Source organism: Amblyraja radiata, chromosome 21 (assembly GCF_010909765.2).
Source record: "Amblyraja radiata isolate CabotCenter1 chromosome 21, sAmbRad1.1.pri, whole genome shotgun sequence".
Lineage (NCBI taxonomy): Eukaryota > Metazoa > Chordata > Chondrichthyes > Rajiformes > Rajidae > Amblyraja > Amblyraja radiata.
The window spans coordinates 37763959-37780849 of NC_045976.1; the positions used below are offsets into that span (position 1 = coordinate 37763959).

General features: G+C 47.8%; 1 protein-coding gene across 1 annotated transcript in view; it reads left to right on the forward strand.

The window, feature by feature from the left end:
• Positions 1–16891, forward strand: part of podxl (podocalyxin like) — a 91143-nt gene that overhangs the window by 41326 nt on the left and 32926 nt on the right. Inside the window, exons 2-3 of the mRNA XM_033039284.1 lie at positions 14032–14319; positions 15933–16091. Coding sequence (XP_032895175.1) covers positions 14032–14319; positions 15933–16091 — 447 coding nt within the window. The remainder of the gene's footprint in view (positions 1–14031; positions 14320–15932; positions 16092–16891) is intronic.

Sequence of the window (16891 nt, forward strand, 5' to 3'; positions counted from 1 at the left end):
GCTAGTCGTAGGTGGTCTTCATCATAATCGAAGGGAGGTCGAAGGGAGGTCGAAAGAGATCGAAGGAAGTCGTCTTCACTCTCCACTATTCGGTGTCCAATTTTCCCGAAGTTAGTCGCAGCTAGTCGAACATAGTCTTCAACATAGTCAAAAGAAGTCTTCAACATGACATTTTTTCAAACTCTCCTAAGCTCTTCTAAACTCGCCAATTGGGTTGCCCAAGTGGGATAGCCCCTTTAGCTAATCCAATGCCATATTGAAGGTAAAACACACAGTGCTGGAGTAATTCGGAGAGTCAACCAGAATAACTCCCCCGCTGAGTCACTCCAGCACCTTGTGTTTTTGCTCAAAATTGCAGCATCTGCACTTCCTAGCATCATCATGCTGGAAGCAAATGCAACTCTAAGAAGTTGCCCTGAAACTTGTATTTTCTTGTTTAGTTTAGCGATAGAGCATGGAAACAGGCCCTTCGGACCTCCGAGTCCATTCCGACCATCGAGCACCCGTTCATACTAGTTCTATGTTATCCCAGTTTTGCACCCACTCACTACACACTAGGGGTCAATTAACCTGCAAACACACACGTCTTTGGGGTGTGGGAGGAACCCGGAGCACCCGGAGGGAAAACACGCGATCACCATTAAGGGCACTGAGGTGGAGGTGGTCGCTAATCACAGGTACCTTGGGGTGCAGCTTGACAGTGAGCTGAACTGGAAGTGTCATATGGAGGCGGTGTACAGGAAGGGACAAAGCCGACTGTATTTTTTAAGGAGGCTGAGGTCATTTAATATCTGCCAACCCCTACTGTGCAGTGTCTACCATTCAGTGGTGGCCAGTGCTCTGTTTTTTTGCTGTGGCCTGTTGGGGAGATGGCGCCCGTATAGCGGATAAAAACAGACTGGACAAACTAATCAGGAAGGCCGGCTCAGTGGTCGGGGCTGAGCAACGAACGGTCCAGCAGGTGGCAGAGGCCAGAACTCTAAATAAACTAGGTTCTATAATGACAAACCCCACTCACCCACTCCATGCCCTGAAGGTGATCAAGAGCAGCATCTTCAGTCAGAGGCTGATTGCACCAATGTGCAAAACGGAGAGATATAGGAAGTCCTGTTTACCAGCTGCTATAAGACTTTATAATGCGCATAAATAATTGCACTTTTTATAAATTAATTGTATTTTAACTTGTATTTTAACGTTTTTTTAACTTGTTAAGTATGGAAGCCATTTGAGGAAATGTGTGGTGTTATGTTTGTCTTGAAGCTGTCGTGGCACTGTAATTTCCTGAAAAGGATTATTAAAGGTATAATCAATCAATCAATCAATCACGGGGAGAATGTGTAAACCGCACAGACAGCACCTGAGGTCAGGATCGAACCTGTGTCTCTGGCCCCGTGAGGCAGCAACTCCATCAGATGCACCACCACGTCCCTCTAAATTCCCTCACAACCTTTTGAGTACGGTCAAGGTGTAGAGACTGGAGGTCATTGTAAAATTGGTAGTTGATGGTCAGTGTGGGCTTGATGGGCCGAAGGGCCTGTTTCGTTGCTGTAGCTCTATGTAACTCTGTGCTCTGCTACCACCGTGATCACTGTCCTGCTCTCCCACCAAAATGCAAAGCTGGCCACATCTAGAGTGGATCCACTGGTGTAGTGTTTAGTTGAGTTTAGAGATACAGCGCGAAAACAATGACCCACCGAGTCCGCACCGACCAGCGATCCCCGCACATTAACACTATCCTTCACGAGGGACAATTTAAATTTATTCCAAGCCAATTAACCTACAAACCTGCACGTCTTTGGAGTGTGGGAGGAAACCGGACAGCTCGGAGAAACCACACGCGAAACGTCCCGTAGTGAGGATTGGGCCTGGGGCTCTGGCTCTGTAAGGTAGCAACTCTACCGTGTTGCCCCTGGCCCTCCAGGGTCTGTCCTGAAGTTACAAGACGCCGTACAAAAGGAACTCCTTTCAAGTCTGTTCTCCCGGTACCTCCCCTCCCTAACCCACCCACGACATCCTCCCTTGAGAACACTTCACCCCATTATGTTCACAAATGCAGCTTAAAACTTACCTCTGGGAGGGGGGGGGGGGGGGGGATTAAATAGCAATCATTGAAATGGCGCTTTGGTGGGTGTGTCCGTGGGGATGGGTGTGCTGTGTACAGCTTCCTAAGTTATTATTCTAAATTTCCTTTGCACTAAAAATAGCTGGAGCGAATTCAACACATCTCAATCTTCTTTGGTGAGGGGTAAAGCAAAGCACAATACCTACCATCCAGGTGTCAAGCTGCCCACTTCTCACTGGCTATCCAAAGTGTTTTGTTTCAGAGTTGCGTACAATGGCGGTGGGAGGTCGCAGCGCCAGAGATTTGCCGATAATGATGGTCTCCAAAGAAATCTTTTCGCTTTTGTTCTCGGCATACCCTTCCCGAGCCACAATTGGAAGGATGAAAGTATTGTGAATCCTGTTTATTTTTAGCTGCATGCATCGTACTACCTTGAGAAAAGGAGGAAGCCACAGGGCCTTTGTGCCTCTGGTGCCATCTCGAAATGGTCTTGGCTCCTTCCCTTGTCACTTAACCCTTGAGGTTCATCGTCCTTAGATATTGAATAGAAACGTAGAAACATAGTCAAGTCAAGTCAATTTTATTTCTATAGCACATTTAAAACAACTCTTGTTGACCAAAGTGCTTTACATCAGTGCAGGTACTAACGTGCTACATACAATGGTACATAGATCAAACAATACATACATACAGCGCTCCCTCAGGGGACCAGACTGATTCCTGGGATGGCAGGACTTTCATATGAAGAAAGACTGGATAGACTCGGCTTGTACTCGCTGGAATTCAGAAGATTGAGGGGGGATCTTATAGAAACTTACAAAATTCTTAAGGGGTTGGACAGGCTAGATGCAGGAAGATTATTCCCGATGTTGGGGAAGTCCAGAACTAGGGGACACAGTTTAAGGATAAGGGGGAAATCTTTTAAGACCGAGATGAGAAAAACATTTTTCACACAGAGAGTGGAGAATCTCTGGAATTCTCTGCCGCAGAAGGTAGTTGAGGCCAGTTCATTGGCTATATTTAAGAGGGAGTTAGATGTGGCCCTTGTGGCTAAAGGGATCAGGGGGTATGGAGAGAAGGCAGGGATGGGATACTGAGTTGGATGATCAGCCATGATCATATCGAATAGCGGTGCAGGCTCGAAGGGCCGAATGGCCTACTCCTACACCTATTTTCTATGTTTCTATGACCTCAAGAAACGCTTGTGAGTAGTAGTAGGTTTTAAGTCTAGGCTTAAAGGAGTCAATGGGAGGGGGCAGTTCTGAGGAGAAGAGGGATGCTGTTCCACAGTCTAGGGGCTGCAACCGCAAAAGCGCGCTCGCCCCTGACCTTATATGCAGGAGGAGGCCATTCGGTGCAGCAGGAGGCCATTCGGCCCTTCGAGCCAACACCGCCATTCATTGTGATCATGGCTGATCATCCACAATCAGTAACCCGTACCTGCCTTCTCCCCATATCCCCTGACTCCGCTAGCCCCAAGAGCTCTATCGAACTCTCTTTTAAATTCATTTAGTGAATTTTCTGCCTTGTGTGGCAGAGAATTCCACAAATTCACAACTCTCTGGGTGAAAAGTTTATTCGCATCTCAGTTTTAAATGGCCTCCCCTTTATTCTTAGACTGTGGCCCCTGGTTCTGGGCTCGCCCAACATTGGGACCATTTTTCCAGCTTGTCCAGTCCTTTTATAATGTAATATGTTTCTATAAGATATCCTCTCATCCTTCTAAATTCCAGTGAATACAAGCCCAGTCTTTCCAATCTTTCCTCAAATACCAGTCCCGCCATCCCAGGGATTAACTTTGTGAACCTACGCTGCACTGCCTCAATACCAGGGATGTCCTTCCTCAAATTAGGAGACCAAAACTGCACACAATACTCCACATGTGGTCTCACCTGGGCCCTGTACAACTGCAGAAGGACCTCTTTACTCCTACACTCAAATCCTCTCATCATGAAGGCCAACATGCCATTAGCTTTCTTCACTGCAGTCTAATCCACTCTATACTCTTAGTTTAGAGATACAGCATGGAAACAGGCCCTTCGGCCCACCAAGTCCACACCGACCAGTAATCCCCGCACATTAACACTATCCCACATTTTTTACATTCATACCAAGCCAATTAACCTACAAACCTGTACGTCTATGGAGCATGGGAGGAAACCGAGGATGCCGGAGAAAGCCCACGCAGGTCACGGAGAGAGCGTACAAACTCCGTACAGACAGCACCCGTAGTCAGGATCAAACCCGGGTCTCTGGCGCTGGACGGCAACAATTCTACCGCTGCAGCCGCCAGTTCTGGAGTGGGATTTTTTCATCGGTGTTTAGCAAAATCAGAGACTTTTAGTTATTTGGCTCTGAAGCGAATTAAGTTGCTGCCTCACTGCATCAGTGATCCACTTTAGATCCTGACCTCCAGTGGTATCCATGTGGAGTTTGCACGTTCTCCCAGTGACTGCATGGGTTTCCTCCGGGTGCTCCGGTTTCCTCCTACATCCCAAAGACGTGCAGCTTCCTTGGTTGGTTACTTGGTCACTATAAATTGATCGTAAGGTGGAGAACTTGGATAGGTGATGTTTCGGGTTGGGACCCTTCTTCAGACTGATCGTAGAGGGAAGAAACCATCTGCCCAACTCCCTCCTCCGGCAGCTCGTTCCATACATCCACCACCCTTTGTGTGGAAAAGCTGCCCCTTGGGTATGAGGTAAAATGAATGGATATAGGAAAACTTTAGAGGGATATGGGGCAAATTGTGGGCAGGTGGGCCTAGTGTAAATGGGGCATCAAGATTGGGATAGGGAAGTCGGGCCGAAGGGCCTGTTTCCATGCTGTACAACTCGATGGCTCTGTGACTGACTACCACTGACATTTCACAATTATCAAATTTAATCTGACTTTTTTAACATTTCAACTGCTATATATATAAAATCGCTTACATAAGATGGTTGGAAGGTAGGAAGATTAACTCATCCCATGATCTCAGGAATCCAGTTGCCATCGGTCATTGGATTATATCCTGTATCTCACTAACCTCTGTGAACAGTTTTACACCCAAACTTTTTGGAATTAATCAAGAATCTGTCAATCTCCGCCTAAAAATATATCCATTGACTTGGCCTCCACTGCCGTCTGTGGCAATGAATTCCACAGATTCACCACCCTCTGACTAAAGGAATTCCTCCTCATCTCCTTGCTGCCTGACTGAAAGATGCTGCCTGTCCCGCTGAGTTGCTCCAGCACTTTGTGTCCATCTTCAGTATAAACCAGCGGTTCCTTCCTGCACGTGAAACGCAGTCAAATGTGAGTGAGATTAACAGGTAGGGGAGGGCTAATCGAATGAGCGACTGTGGAGATGAAAGGTTTTGTTTCGTTTAGGAATACAGCGTGGAAACAGGCCCTTCGGCCCACCGAGTCTGTGCTGACCAGCGATCCCCGCACGTTAACACTATCCTACACACACTAAAGACAATTTACAACTTTACAGATTTTGCCAATTGACCTACAAACCTACACGTCTTTGGAGTGTGGGAGGAGATCGGAACTCCCGGAGAAAACCCACGCAGGTCACGGGGAGAATAGAGAGAGCACCCGTAGTCAGGGTCGAACCCGTGTCACTGGGCTGTAAGGCTGCGTCAAGTGAAATGTAGCAAACACAAATCTGCGGGGAAGCAGTTTGCGGAGTGTTTCCTTGCATTTCCTCTTAACGGAAACCGGAATGAAAAATCTAAAACAAGAAAGTTCTGGCACTTGCGGCCCGCGCACAAGAGCGGTGAAGAGGAAGGGGTTTGGGTGGAGCTTTCTTGGACGCCAAATGTCATCTCTGCCGTTGAGAAGTCACGGAGGTAATTTTGTAAGAATCTCACCATTGGCTCCAAGCTTTCTCAAAGACAGTGCCCGAAGGTCCATCATGGACTGAATATCCCAGAGGACCGAAGATAGACACAAAAAGCTGGAATAACTCAGCGGGACAGGCAGCATATCTGGATAGAAGGAATGGGCGACGTTTCGGGTCGAGACCCTTCTCCAGACGTCAGTCTCGACCCGAAACGGCACCCGTTCCATTTCCCCAGAGATCCTGCCCCTTCCCGCTGAGTTACTCCAGCTTTTTGTATCTATCTTCAGTTTAAACCAGCATCTGCAGTTCCTTTTTACACATCCCAGAAGCAGAAGCATTTTACCTTGAAAGGTAGAAAAAGGAGAAGGTTTTTAAAAAAGTGACGTCTTACAGATTGAAACAGGAACAAGGAGTTTTAGTCTTGTTCAGTTTAGTTTGGAGATACAGTGCGGAAACAAGCCCTTCGACCCAGTGAGTCCGCACCGACCAGCGATTCCCACACATTAACACTATCCTACACACACTAGGGACAATTTACAATGACACCAAGCCAATTAACCTACAAACCTGTACGTCTTTGGTGTGAGGGAGGAAACTGTAGATCTCGGAGAAAACCCACGCAGGTGACAGAGAGAACGTACAAACTATGTACAGACAGCGCCCGTAGTCAGGATTGAAATCCGGTCTCTAGCGTTGTAAGGCAGCAACTCTACCATGATTGAATGGCGGAGTAGACCATAGGGCGAACGCCCTAATTCTGCTCCTATCACTTGTGAACTTACAGGAGCCTCCATGGGGAGTAGAAGCATAGAAAATAGGTGCAGGAGTAGGCCATTCGGCCCTTCGTGCCAGCAACTCCATTCAATATGATCATGGCAGATCATCCAAAATCAGTAGCCCGTTCCTGCATTCTCTCCATATCCCGAGGAGTGTGGCAGCTCGACAAGCCTGAATGGGTTACTACAGAGAGGTTACACAAGGTCACATTGAGCATTATGCCCATTATACACATTGTGTCTTGCAGTCAGACTGATGATGTTCAAATATTTGGATGTTTGAAGAACATTGCACGATTATTATCACAGGTGCATCCTGCTACTTTGACATTTTAGTTCATCCTATTGATAGTGCAAAACCGTAACTGTGTCAGGCCAAGATTTCATCAATGACTGAAAATAACAAAGGCTCTTTTTTGTTGTTGTTCTTATTAACAACAAAGAATGATCCCAGGAATGAGGGGGGGGGTTAACCTATGATGAGCGTTTGTCGGCACTGGGCCTGTACTTGCTGGAGTTTAGAAGAATGAGGTGGAAACTCATTCAAACGTACAGAATAGTGTAAGGCTTGGATAGAGTGGATGTTTCCACCAGTGGGAGAGCCTAGGTCATAGCCTCAGAATTAGACTTTCGTTTAGGAAGATGAGGAGAAATATCTTTAGTCAGAGGGTGGTGAATCTGGGGAATTCTTTGCCAAGTCAGTGGATTTTTTTAAAGCAGAACTAGATAGATTTGTGATTAGTACGGGTGTCAGAAGTTATGGGGAGAAGGCAGGAAAATGGGGTTAGAAGAGAGAGATAAGTCAGCCATGACTGAATGGCAGAGTGGACTTGATGGGCTGAATGGTCCAAATCTACTCCTATCAATTATGAGCAAAGTTAAAAGAATGTTTGAATATATCTTGTGCTTCTCATTATAGCTTCATAGTTATATGGCACTGAAATAGGCCCTTCGGCCCAACTCGTCCATGCCAACCCAATGCCCCATGGAAGCTGGTCCCATTTACCCACATTTGGCTCATATCCCTCTAAGTCTTTCAAATAGAGTCATAGAGTGATACAGCGTGGAAACAGGCCCTTCGGCCCCACTTGCCCGCACTGACCACCACCCTTTGTGTAAAAATGTTACCCCTCAGATTCCTATTAAATCTTTGCCCTTTCACCTTAAGCCAAAGTCCTCTGTTTCTCGATTTCCCTACTCTGGGTGAGAGACTGCAATCTAGTCCTCTCAAAAATTTATACTCCCCTAAAAGATCACCTCTATAAAATATCTAACATCCGGTGAAGTACTTTTGAATTGTAGGCACCATCATAACAAAGGGAGTTGACTTGTACACGAGTCTGACACAAAGTGTGGTACGATAAAAACAAGTGAATTTAGTATTTCAGTGATCGATTGACCTGAGCTCCTTGTGTTTCTGGCCTTGTGAGGAATCACTTTCCTCTACGTAAGAGGTGGAACGGGCCTTCATTTAACATCTTATCCAAACCCGCTATTCCTTCACCATTGCCTAGAATTCTTCTATGATCTCCACAATGGGAATTTAAACTTTCTGACCTGTCCCACTTACGCGACTTTTTCGGCGGCTGCCGGCACCCGTCATAGGTCGTTGCAGGTCGCCCGAAAAATGTAAACATGTTGAAAATCCAGGTACGACTCTTTGGGCGACTACTCACGATCATGTAGGCTTCACCCCGTGACATGTCGCCAGGGTGTCGCCTGTATGGTCGTAAGTAGTCGCAGCGTCTTTCTGGTCGCCGCTGGATTTACAACATGTTGAAAATTTTCGCTTGTGAAGGGTATAGATAAGATTATCCAGTTTAGTTTAGAGATGCAGCGAGGATACGGGCCCTTCGGCCCACTGGGTCCGTGCCGACCAGCGACCCCTGCACACTAACACTAGCTGACACACACAAGGCACAATTTAAATTTAAACCAAGCCAATTGACCTACAAACCTGTACGTCTGTGAGAGGAAACCGAAGATCTCGGAGAAAACCCGCCCAGGTCTTCTGGGAAGAGGGAGAACGTACAAACTCCGTACGGACAGCACCCGTAGGCAGGATTGAACCCGGGTCTCTGGCGCTGTCACCACTGTAAGGCAGCAACTCTACCGCTGCGCCACCGTGCTGCCCTAACAATCTCCCCACTAGAAAAATTCAAGCTGGCGAGAAGTGGAAGAAGGGTTGTCTTGGGATATGAGTATATATTTACCGTCACTAAAACAGACTAACTCATGTTTAGTTTGGTTCAGACATACAGCATGGGAACAGGCCCTTCGGCCCTCCACGTTGACTTGCAGTCACCCGTTCACCCTGGCCCATCCCTTTGCTGATGGTTAACTGTCGCGGAGCTTGCGATCCCTTTGCCGGGGGTCCAAGCTCCAACCGCGGGGGCCTTGAGGACTTTAACATCGTGAAGCCCGCGGTCTCTGGTAGGAAGAGGCCGACCCGGGAGCTCCATGCCTCGGAGAGAGTTTCAACCGCCCCGACCCGGGAGTTTCGATCACCCCGAATGTCGGATGCGGATGGTTCGACTGCCCTGACCACGGGAGAACACAGAGGAAGAAGATTTAACTTTATTGCCTTCCATCGCAGTGAGGAAAGTTGAAATCCACTGTGGTGGATGTTGATGTTAACTTTTATTTTATGTGGCTGTGTGTCTTGTTGCTTTTCAGTTCGTATGGCTGTATGGTAATTCTAATGTCACTGCACCTTAACTGGTACATGTGACAATAAACTGACCTTGAAACATTACATTGTTCATGATGCAATTAAATGCAGAACAAGAAAAGGATGTCCCTGGATGAATGCAACTGGATGTGGGCAGCACGGTGGCGCAGCAGTAGAGTTGCTGCCTCACAGCACCAGGGACCCGGGTTCATTCCTGACTACGGGTGCTGTCTGTACGTTCGAGTTTGTACCTTCTCCCTGTGGCCTGCGTGGGTTTTCTCCGGGTGCTCCGGTTTCCTCCCACACTCCAAAGACGTGCAGGTTTTTGTAGGTTTATTGGCTTGGTGTGGGCGGGGTAGTGCTAGTGTACGGGGCGACCGGACTCGGTGGGCCGAAGGGCCTGTTTCCGCGCTGCATCCCTGAACCAAACTAAACTACATGTGCTACCCCTGTCCAATAATAATTGCAAACTTGTTCCTTCAGCAGGTTCCTGGTCAATCATTGGTTCCGATAACAGTTCAGCGCTGAAACCGACAATCACCACAGAGGATAAAGCAACAGAAACCAAGCATCCAACTACTGATCCTGCTACAATTCAAAGCCAAGCTAGTACATCAGCGCCGTCTTCAACAAGCACCCTCACGACTAAACAATTATCAACATCACCGGCAAGTCCCAATCAAACTCAAAGTGTAACAAAGTCCACGGTTCCTTCATCCCAAAGTAACGGCATCTCTACAACGGCACAAAATAGCGCAATTACGCCAACATTAGGTAAGGAGAATTAATCATTAGACACATGATGGAAAATCTGTTTTCTAAGCCTTGCGCTGAATATGCATTGTATCACACGTCGGGTCTGATCACCAATTGAATGTTCACTTCACTTTAGACTTCAGAGATACAGCGTGGAAACAGGCCCTTCGGCCTACTATGTCCGTGCCGACCAGTGATCACCCCGCACACTAATTCTATCCCACACACACCAGGGATAGTTTATCATTTCATATATAAACCTGTTCGTGTTTGGAGTGAGGGAGGAAACTGGAGAGCCCCGAAGAAACCCATGTAGGTCACGGGGAGAATGTACAAACTCCGTACAGACAGTGCCCATAGTCAGGATCGAACCCGGGTCTCTGGCGTTCCTAAGGTAACACATTTATCCCAGATACTGAAAGTTGTAAGTTCAAGTCCCCCCTCTACAACAATTTATATTAGTCTTCTAAGAGACTCAATCTTCTTTGGTGAGGGGTAAAGCAAAGCACAATACCTACCATCCAGATGTCAAGCTGCCCACTTCTCACTGGCTATCCAAAGTGTTTTGTTTCAGAGTTGCGTACAATGGCGGTGGGAGGTCGCAGCGCCAGAGATTTGCCGATAATGATGGGCTCCAAAGAAATCTTTTCGCTTTTGTTCTCGGCATACCCTTCCCGAGCCACAATTGGAAGGATGAAAGTATTGTGAATCCTGTTTATTTTTATGCATCGTACTACCTTGAGAAAAGGAGGAAGCCACAGGGCCTTTGTGCCTCTGGTGCCATCTCGAAATGGTCTTGGCTCCTTCCCTTGTCACTTAACCCTTGAGGTTCATCGTCCTTAGATATTGAATAGAAACGTAGAAACATAGTCAAGTCAAGTCAATTTTATTTCTATAGCACATTTAAAACAACTCTTGTTGACCAAAGTGCTTTACATCAGTGCAGGTACTAACATGCTACATACAATGGTACATAGATCAAACAATACATACAGCGCTCCCTCAGGGGACCAGACTGATTCCTGGGATGGCAGGACTTTCATATGAAGAAAGACTGGATAGACTCGACTTGTACACGCTGGAATTCAGAAGATTGAGGGGGGATCTTATAGAAACTTACAAAATTCTTAACGGGTTGGACAGGCTAGATGCAGGAAGATTATTCCCGATGTTGTGGAAGTCCAGAACTAGGGGACACAGTTTAAGGATAAGGGGGAAATCTTTTAGGACCGAGATGAGAAAAACATTTTTCACACAGAGAGTGGTGAAGCCCTGGAATTCTCTGCCACAGAAGGTAGTTGAGGCCAGTTCATTGGCTATATTTAAGAGGGAGTTAGATGTGGCCCTTGTGGCTAAAGGAATCAGGGGGTATGGAGAGAAGGCAGGGATGGGATACTGAGTTGGATGATCAGCCATGATCATATCGAATGGCGGTGCAGGCTCGAAGGGCCGAATGGCCTACTCCTGCACCTATTTTCTATGTTTCTATGACCTCAAGAAACGCTTGTGAGTAGTAGTAGGTTTTAAGTCTAGGCTTAAAGGAGTCAAGGGAGGGGGCAGTTCTGAGGAGAAGAGGGATGCTGTTCCACAGTCTAGGGGCTGCAACCGCAAAAGCGCGCTTGCCCCTGAGCTTAGGTGCAGGAGGAGGCCATTCGGTGCAGCAGGAGGCCATTCGGCCCTTCGAGCCAACACCGCCATTCATTATGATCATGGCTGATCATCCACAATCAGTAACCCGTACCTGCCTTCTCCCCATATCCACTGACTCCGCTAGCCCCAAGAGCTCTATCGAACTCTCTTTTAAATTCATTTAGTGAATTCTCTGCCTTGTGTGGCAGAGAATTCCACAAATTCACAACTCTCTGGGTGAAAAGTTTATTCGCATCTCAGTTTTAAATGGCCTCCCCTTTATTCTTAGACTGTGGCCCCTGGTTCTGGACTCGCCCAACATTGGGACCATTTTTCTTAAGCCGAAGTCCTCTGTTTCTCGATTTCCCTACTCTGGGTGAGAGACTGCAATCTAGTCCTCTCAAAAATTTATACTCCCCTAAAAGACCACCTCTATAAAATATCTAACATCCGGTGAAGTACTTTTGAATTGTAGGCACCATCATAACAAAGGGAGTTGACTTGTACACGAGTCTGACACAAAGTGTGGTACGATAAAAACAAGTGAATTTAGTATTTCAGTGATCGATTGACCTGAGCTCCTTGTGTTTCTGGCCTTGTGAGGAATCACTTTCCTCTACGTAAGAGGTGGAACGGGCCTTCATTTAACATCTTATCCAAACCCGCTATTCCTTCACCATTGCCTAGAATTCTTCTATGATCTCCACAATGGGAATTTAAGCTTTCTGACCTGTCCCACTTACGCGACTTTTTCGGCGGCTGCCGGCACCCGTCATAGGTCGTTGCAGGTCGCCCGAAAAATGTAAACATGTTGAAAATCCAGGTACGACTCTTTGGGCGACTACTCACGATCATGTAGGCTTCACCCCGTGACATGTCGCCAGGGTGTCGCCTGTATGGTCGTAAGTAGTCGCAGCGTCTTTCTGGTCGCCGCTGGATTTACAACATGTTGAAAATTTTCGCTTGTGAAGGGTATAGATAAGATTATCCAGTTTAGTTTAGAGATGCAGCGAGGATACGGGCCCTTCGGCCCACTGGGTCCGTGCCGACCAGCGACCCCTGCACACTAACACTAGCTGACACACACAAGGGACAATTTAAATTTAAACCAAGCCAATTGACCTACAAACCTGTACGTCTGTGAGAGGAAACCGAAGATCTCGGAGAAAACCCGCCCAGGTCTTCTGGGAAGAGGGAGAACGTACAAACTCCGTACGGACAGCACCCGTAGGCAGGATTGAACCCGGGTCTCTGGCGCTGTAACCACTGTGAGGCAGCAACTCTACCGCTGCGCCACCGTGCTGCCCTAACAATCTCCCCACTAGAAAAATTCAAGCTGGCGAGAAGTGGAAGAAGGGTTGTCTTGGGATATGAGTATATATTTACCGTCACTAAAACAGACTAACTCATGTTTAGTTTGGTTCAGACATACAGCATGGGAACAGGCCCTTCGGCCCTCCACGTTGACTTGCAGTCACCCGTTCACCCGGCCCATCCCTTTGCCGATGGTTAACGTCGCGGAGCTTGCGATCCCTTTGCCGGGGGTCCAAGCTCCAACCGCGGGGGCCCTGAGGACTTTAACATCGTGAAGCCGACCCGGGAGCTCCATGCCTCGGAGAGAGTTTCAACCGCCCCGACCCGGGAGTTTCGATCACCCCGAATGGTCGGATGCGGATGGTTCGACTGCCCTGACCACGGGAGAACACAGAGGAAGAAGATTTAACTTTATTGCCTTCCATCGCAGTGAGGAAAGTTGAAATCCACTGTGGTGGATGTTGATGTTAACTTTTATTTTATGTGGCTGTGTGTCTTGTTGCTTTTCACTTCGTATGGCTGTATGGTAATTCTAATGTCACTGCACCTTAACTGGTACATGTGACAATAAACTGACCTTGAAACATTACATTGTTCATGATGCAATTAAATGCAGAACAAGAAAAGGATGTCCCTGGATGAATGCAACTGGATGTGGGCAGCACGGTGGAGCAGCAGTAGAGTTGCTGCCTCACAGCACCAGGGACCCGGGTTCATTCCTGACTACGGGTGCTGTCTGTACGTTCGAGTTTGTACCTTCTCCCTGTGACCTGCGTGGGTTTTCTCCGGGTGCTCCGGTTTCCTCCCACACTCCAAAGACGTGCAGGTTTTTGTAGGTTTATTGGCTTGGTGTGGGCGGGGTAGTGCTAGTGTACGGGGCGACCGGACTCGGTGGGCCGAAGGGCCTGTTTCCGCGCTGCATCCCTGAACCAAACTAAACTACATGTGCTACCCCTGTCCAATAATAATTGCAAACTTGTTCCTTCAGCAGGTTCCTGGTCAATCATTGGTTCCGATAACAGTTCAACGCTGAAACCGACAATCGCCACAGAGAATAAAGCAACAGAAACCAAGCATCCAACTACTGATCCTGCTACAATTCAAGGCCAAGCTAGTACATCAGCGCCGTCTTCAACAAGCACCCTCATGACTAAACAATTATCAACATCACCGGCAAGTCCCAATCAAACTCAAAGTGTAACAAAGTCCACGGTTCCTTCATCCCAAAGTAACGGCATCTCTACAACGGCACAAAATAGCGCAATTACGCCAACATTAGGTAAGGAGAATGAATCATTAGATACATGACGGAAAATCTGTTTTCTAAGCCTTGCGCTGAATATGCATTGTATCACACGTCGGGTCTGATCACCAATTGAATGTTCACTTCACTTTAGACTTCAGAGATACAGCGTGGAAACAGGCCCTTCGGCCTACTATGTCCGCGCCGACCAGTGATCACCCCGCACACTAATTCTATCCCACACACACCAGGGATAGTTTATCATTTCATATATAAACCTGTTCGTGTTTGGAGTGTGGGAGGAAACTGGAGAGCCCCAAAGAAACCCATGTAGGTCACGGGGAGAATGTACAAACTCCGTACAGACAGTGCCCATAGTCAGGATCGAACCCGGGTCTCTGGCGTTCCTAAGGTAACACATTTATCCCAGATACTGAAAGTTGTAAGTTCAAGTCCCCCCTCTACAACAATTTATATTAGTCTTCTAAGAGACTGGCATACTTTTGAAGGGGCCAACTTTCAGATGAGGATGTGGACATTGACGGCTGGGCCTTCACACAAAGCAACCTCCCTTCCATCACCTCCATCCACACCTCACTCAGTTCTACCGCTGTGCCACTCTGCCTTTATGTCTACTCATTTTTGAGATTGAGAATGGTCAGGTGTGAGGAAACACCTTGTATTAGGAAAGATGTTTTCAAGTTGGAAAGGCTTCTTCTCCTTCTTCTTGCGTATGGCGTGCACAGCCTAAAGTTGTAGGACAACTTGTTCTGTTTGATCTTATTTGATTGTGCACGCCAGGTTGATTGCATTCGTTGAAACAGGGCGGACCACGTGAAGGTTGCAATCTCCCAAAAAGGCTGGAAAGGCTGCAGAGAGCATTTACAAGGATGTTGCTCGGACTCGGTAGTCTGAGTTATAGCGAGCCTTTTCCTCAAGGGTCTGTCCAACTGCGGCGACCTAATTGGCGAGTTTAGAAGAGTTTAGGAGATTTTGAAAAAATGACATGTTGAAGACCTCCTTCGACTATGCCGAAGACCTCCCTCAACCTCCTTCGACTATGTTGAAGACTAGCCACGACTAACTTCAGGAAAATTGGACAGCGAATAGTGGAGAGTGAAGACGACCTCCTTCGATTTCCTTCGACCTCCCTTCGACTATGTTGAAGGCTATCTACGACTACCTTTGACTACCTTCAATTACCTACGACTCACATGCCGACCTACTACGACCTACTTCGACTAAACCTACGAGTAAAAAATATATCGATTTTTTTCCATGGGGACCTTTTGTTACTCGTGTGCAATTTTCAGCATGTTGAAAAATACGCCGCAACCTAGCTGAGGCCTCGAGTACACGGGGACCACTCTTGAGCATGAAGGAGAGTTACAAAGACCTCCTAGGACCTCTTGTCGACCATGCTGCGAGTATGAGCTGAAGGCAAACTCGCCAGAACTCGCGGGTTAGGTCGCCCAAGTGGGACAGCCCCTTCAGCGTGTGCAGGATAGTGCTAGAGCGCAGGGCGATCGCTGGTCGGCGCGGGCTCGGTGGGCCGAAGGGCCTGTTTCCGTGCTGCATCTCTAAACTAAACTAAACTGCATGTCCTACCTATGTCAAATAATAATTGTAAACTCGTGTTCCTTCTGCAGGTTCCACGTCACCCACTGATCTCAACCACAGTTCAACACTGCACACGACGGCCACCAGTGGAGTAAGGAATAACCCAACAGAAAACATAGCTACAACTGCTAAATCTGTTACAACTCATGCAGTGGGCACAGCAATGCCACCATCGTCTTCTACAAGAGGTACTGAAACACCTTGTGATAGGAAAGATGGTGTCAAGTTGGAAAGGGTACAGAGAGCATTTACAAGGATATTGGTGGGACAAGAGAGTCTGAGTTATAGGGAGAGGTTGAGCAAGCTGGGACTATATTCCCTAGAGTGCAGGAAGATGAGGGGTGATCTTGTAGAGGTATATACATTCATGAGAGGACATGCACAGAGTCTATTTTACTTCGGAGTCACGTGAGTGACTACGTGAAGAAGGGCCGTCCGTCTGCGTGCGCGTCATTACGTCTGAACGCAACACGCACGACGGACTGGCAGGCATTGAGCCTCCCAGGCCGTCGGGATGAGCAGGTAAGGGAAGTTGAAATCACTTACCTGCGTTCTTTCGGGCTTGAAGTTTTTTTCAGAGCCCAGATGTCGAGGAGACGGCCCGCGGGGATGTCGGCTGCCGAAGACCGCAGCTTTCCAAATAGCGGGCGACGGTCTTGTTCCCGACATTAGCGCCGACAGCATAATCGGCAGGAGACTTTGCGCGGGAGCAAGAGCTCCATGGTTGTCCTGCGGGACGTAATACCACCCGCAAGTCTAAACTAACCCGTTGACTCAGATGAGCCCGGGGAAGAGGGATACCCTCCCTCAACGGAGAGCGTCTGAGGACGACTTCTCCCACATGGAGCAACTTATGGAGAAGTTGCTCCAACAATGATCTGCTCCAAAGGAGGGAGCAGTATAAGCCCGGGGCCTACAGCAGTGCCGGGGCCGGGAGCCTCGCACATGGGGCAGCCCAATGTCTTCCCCATTGGAGGGGGAACTACAT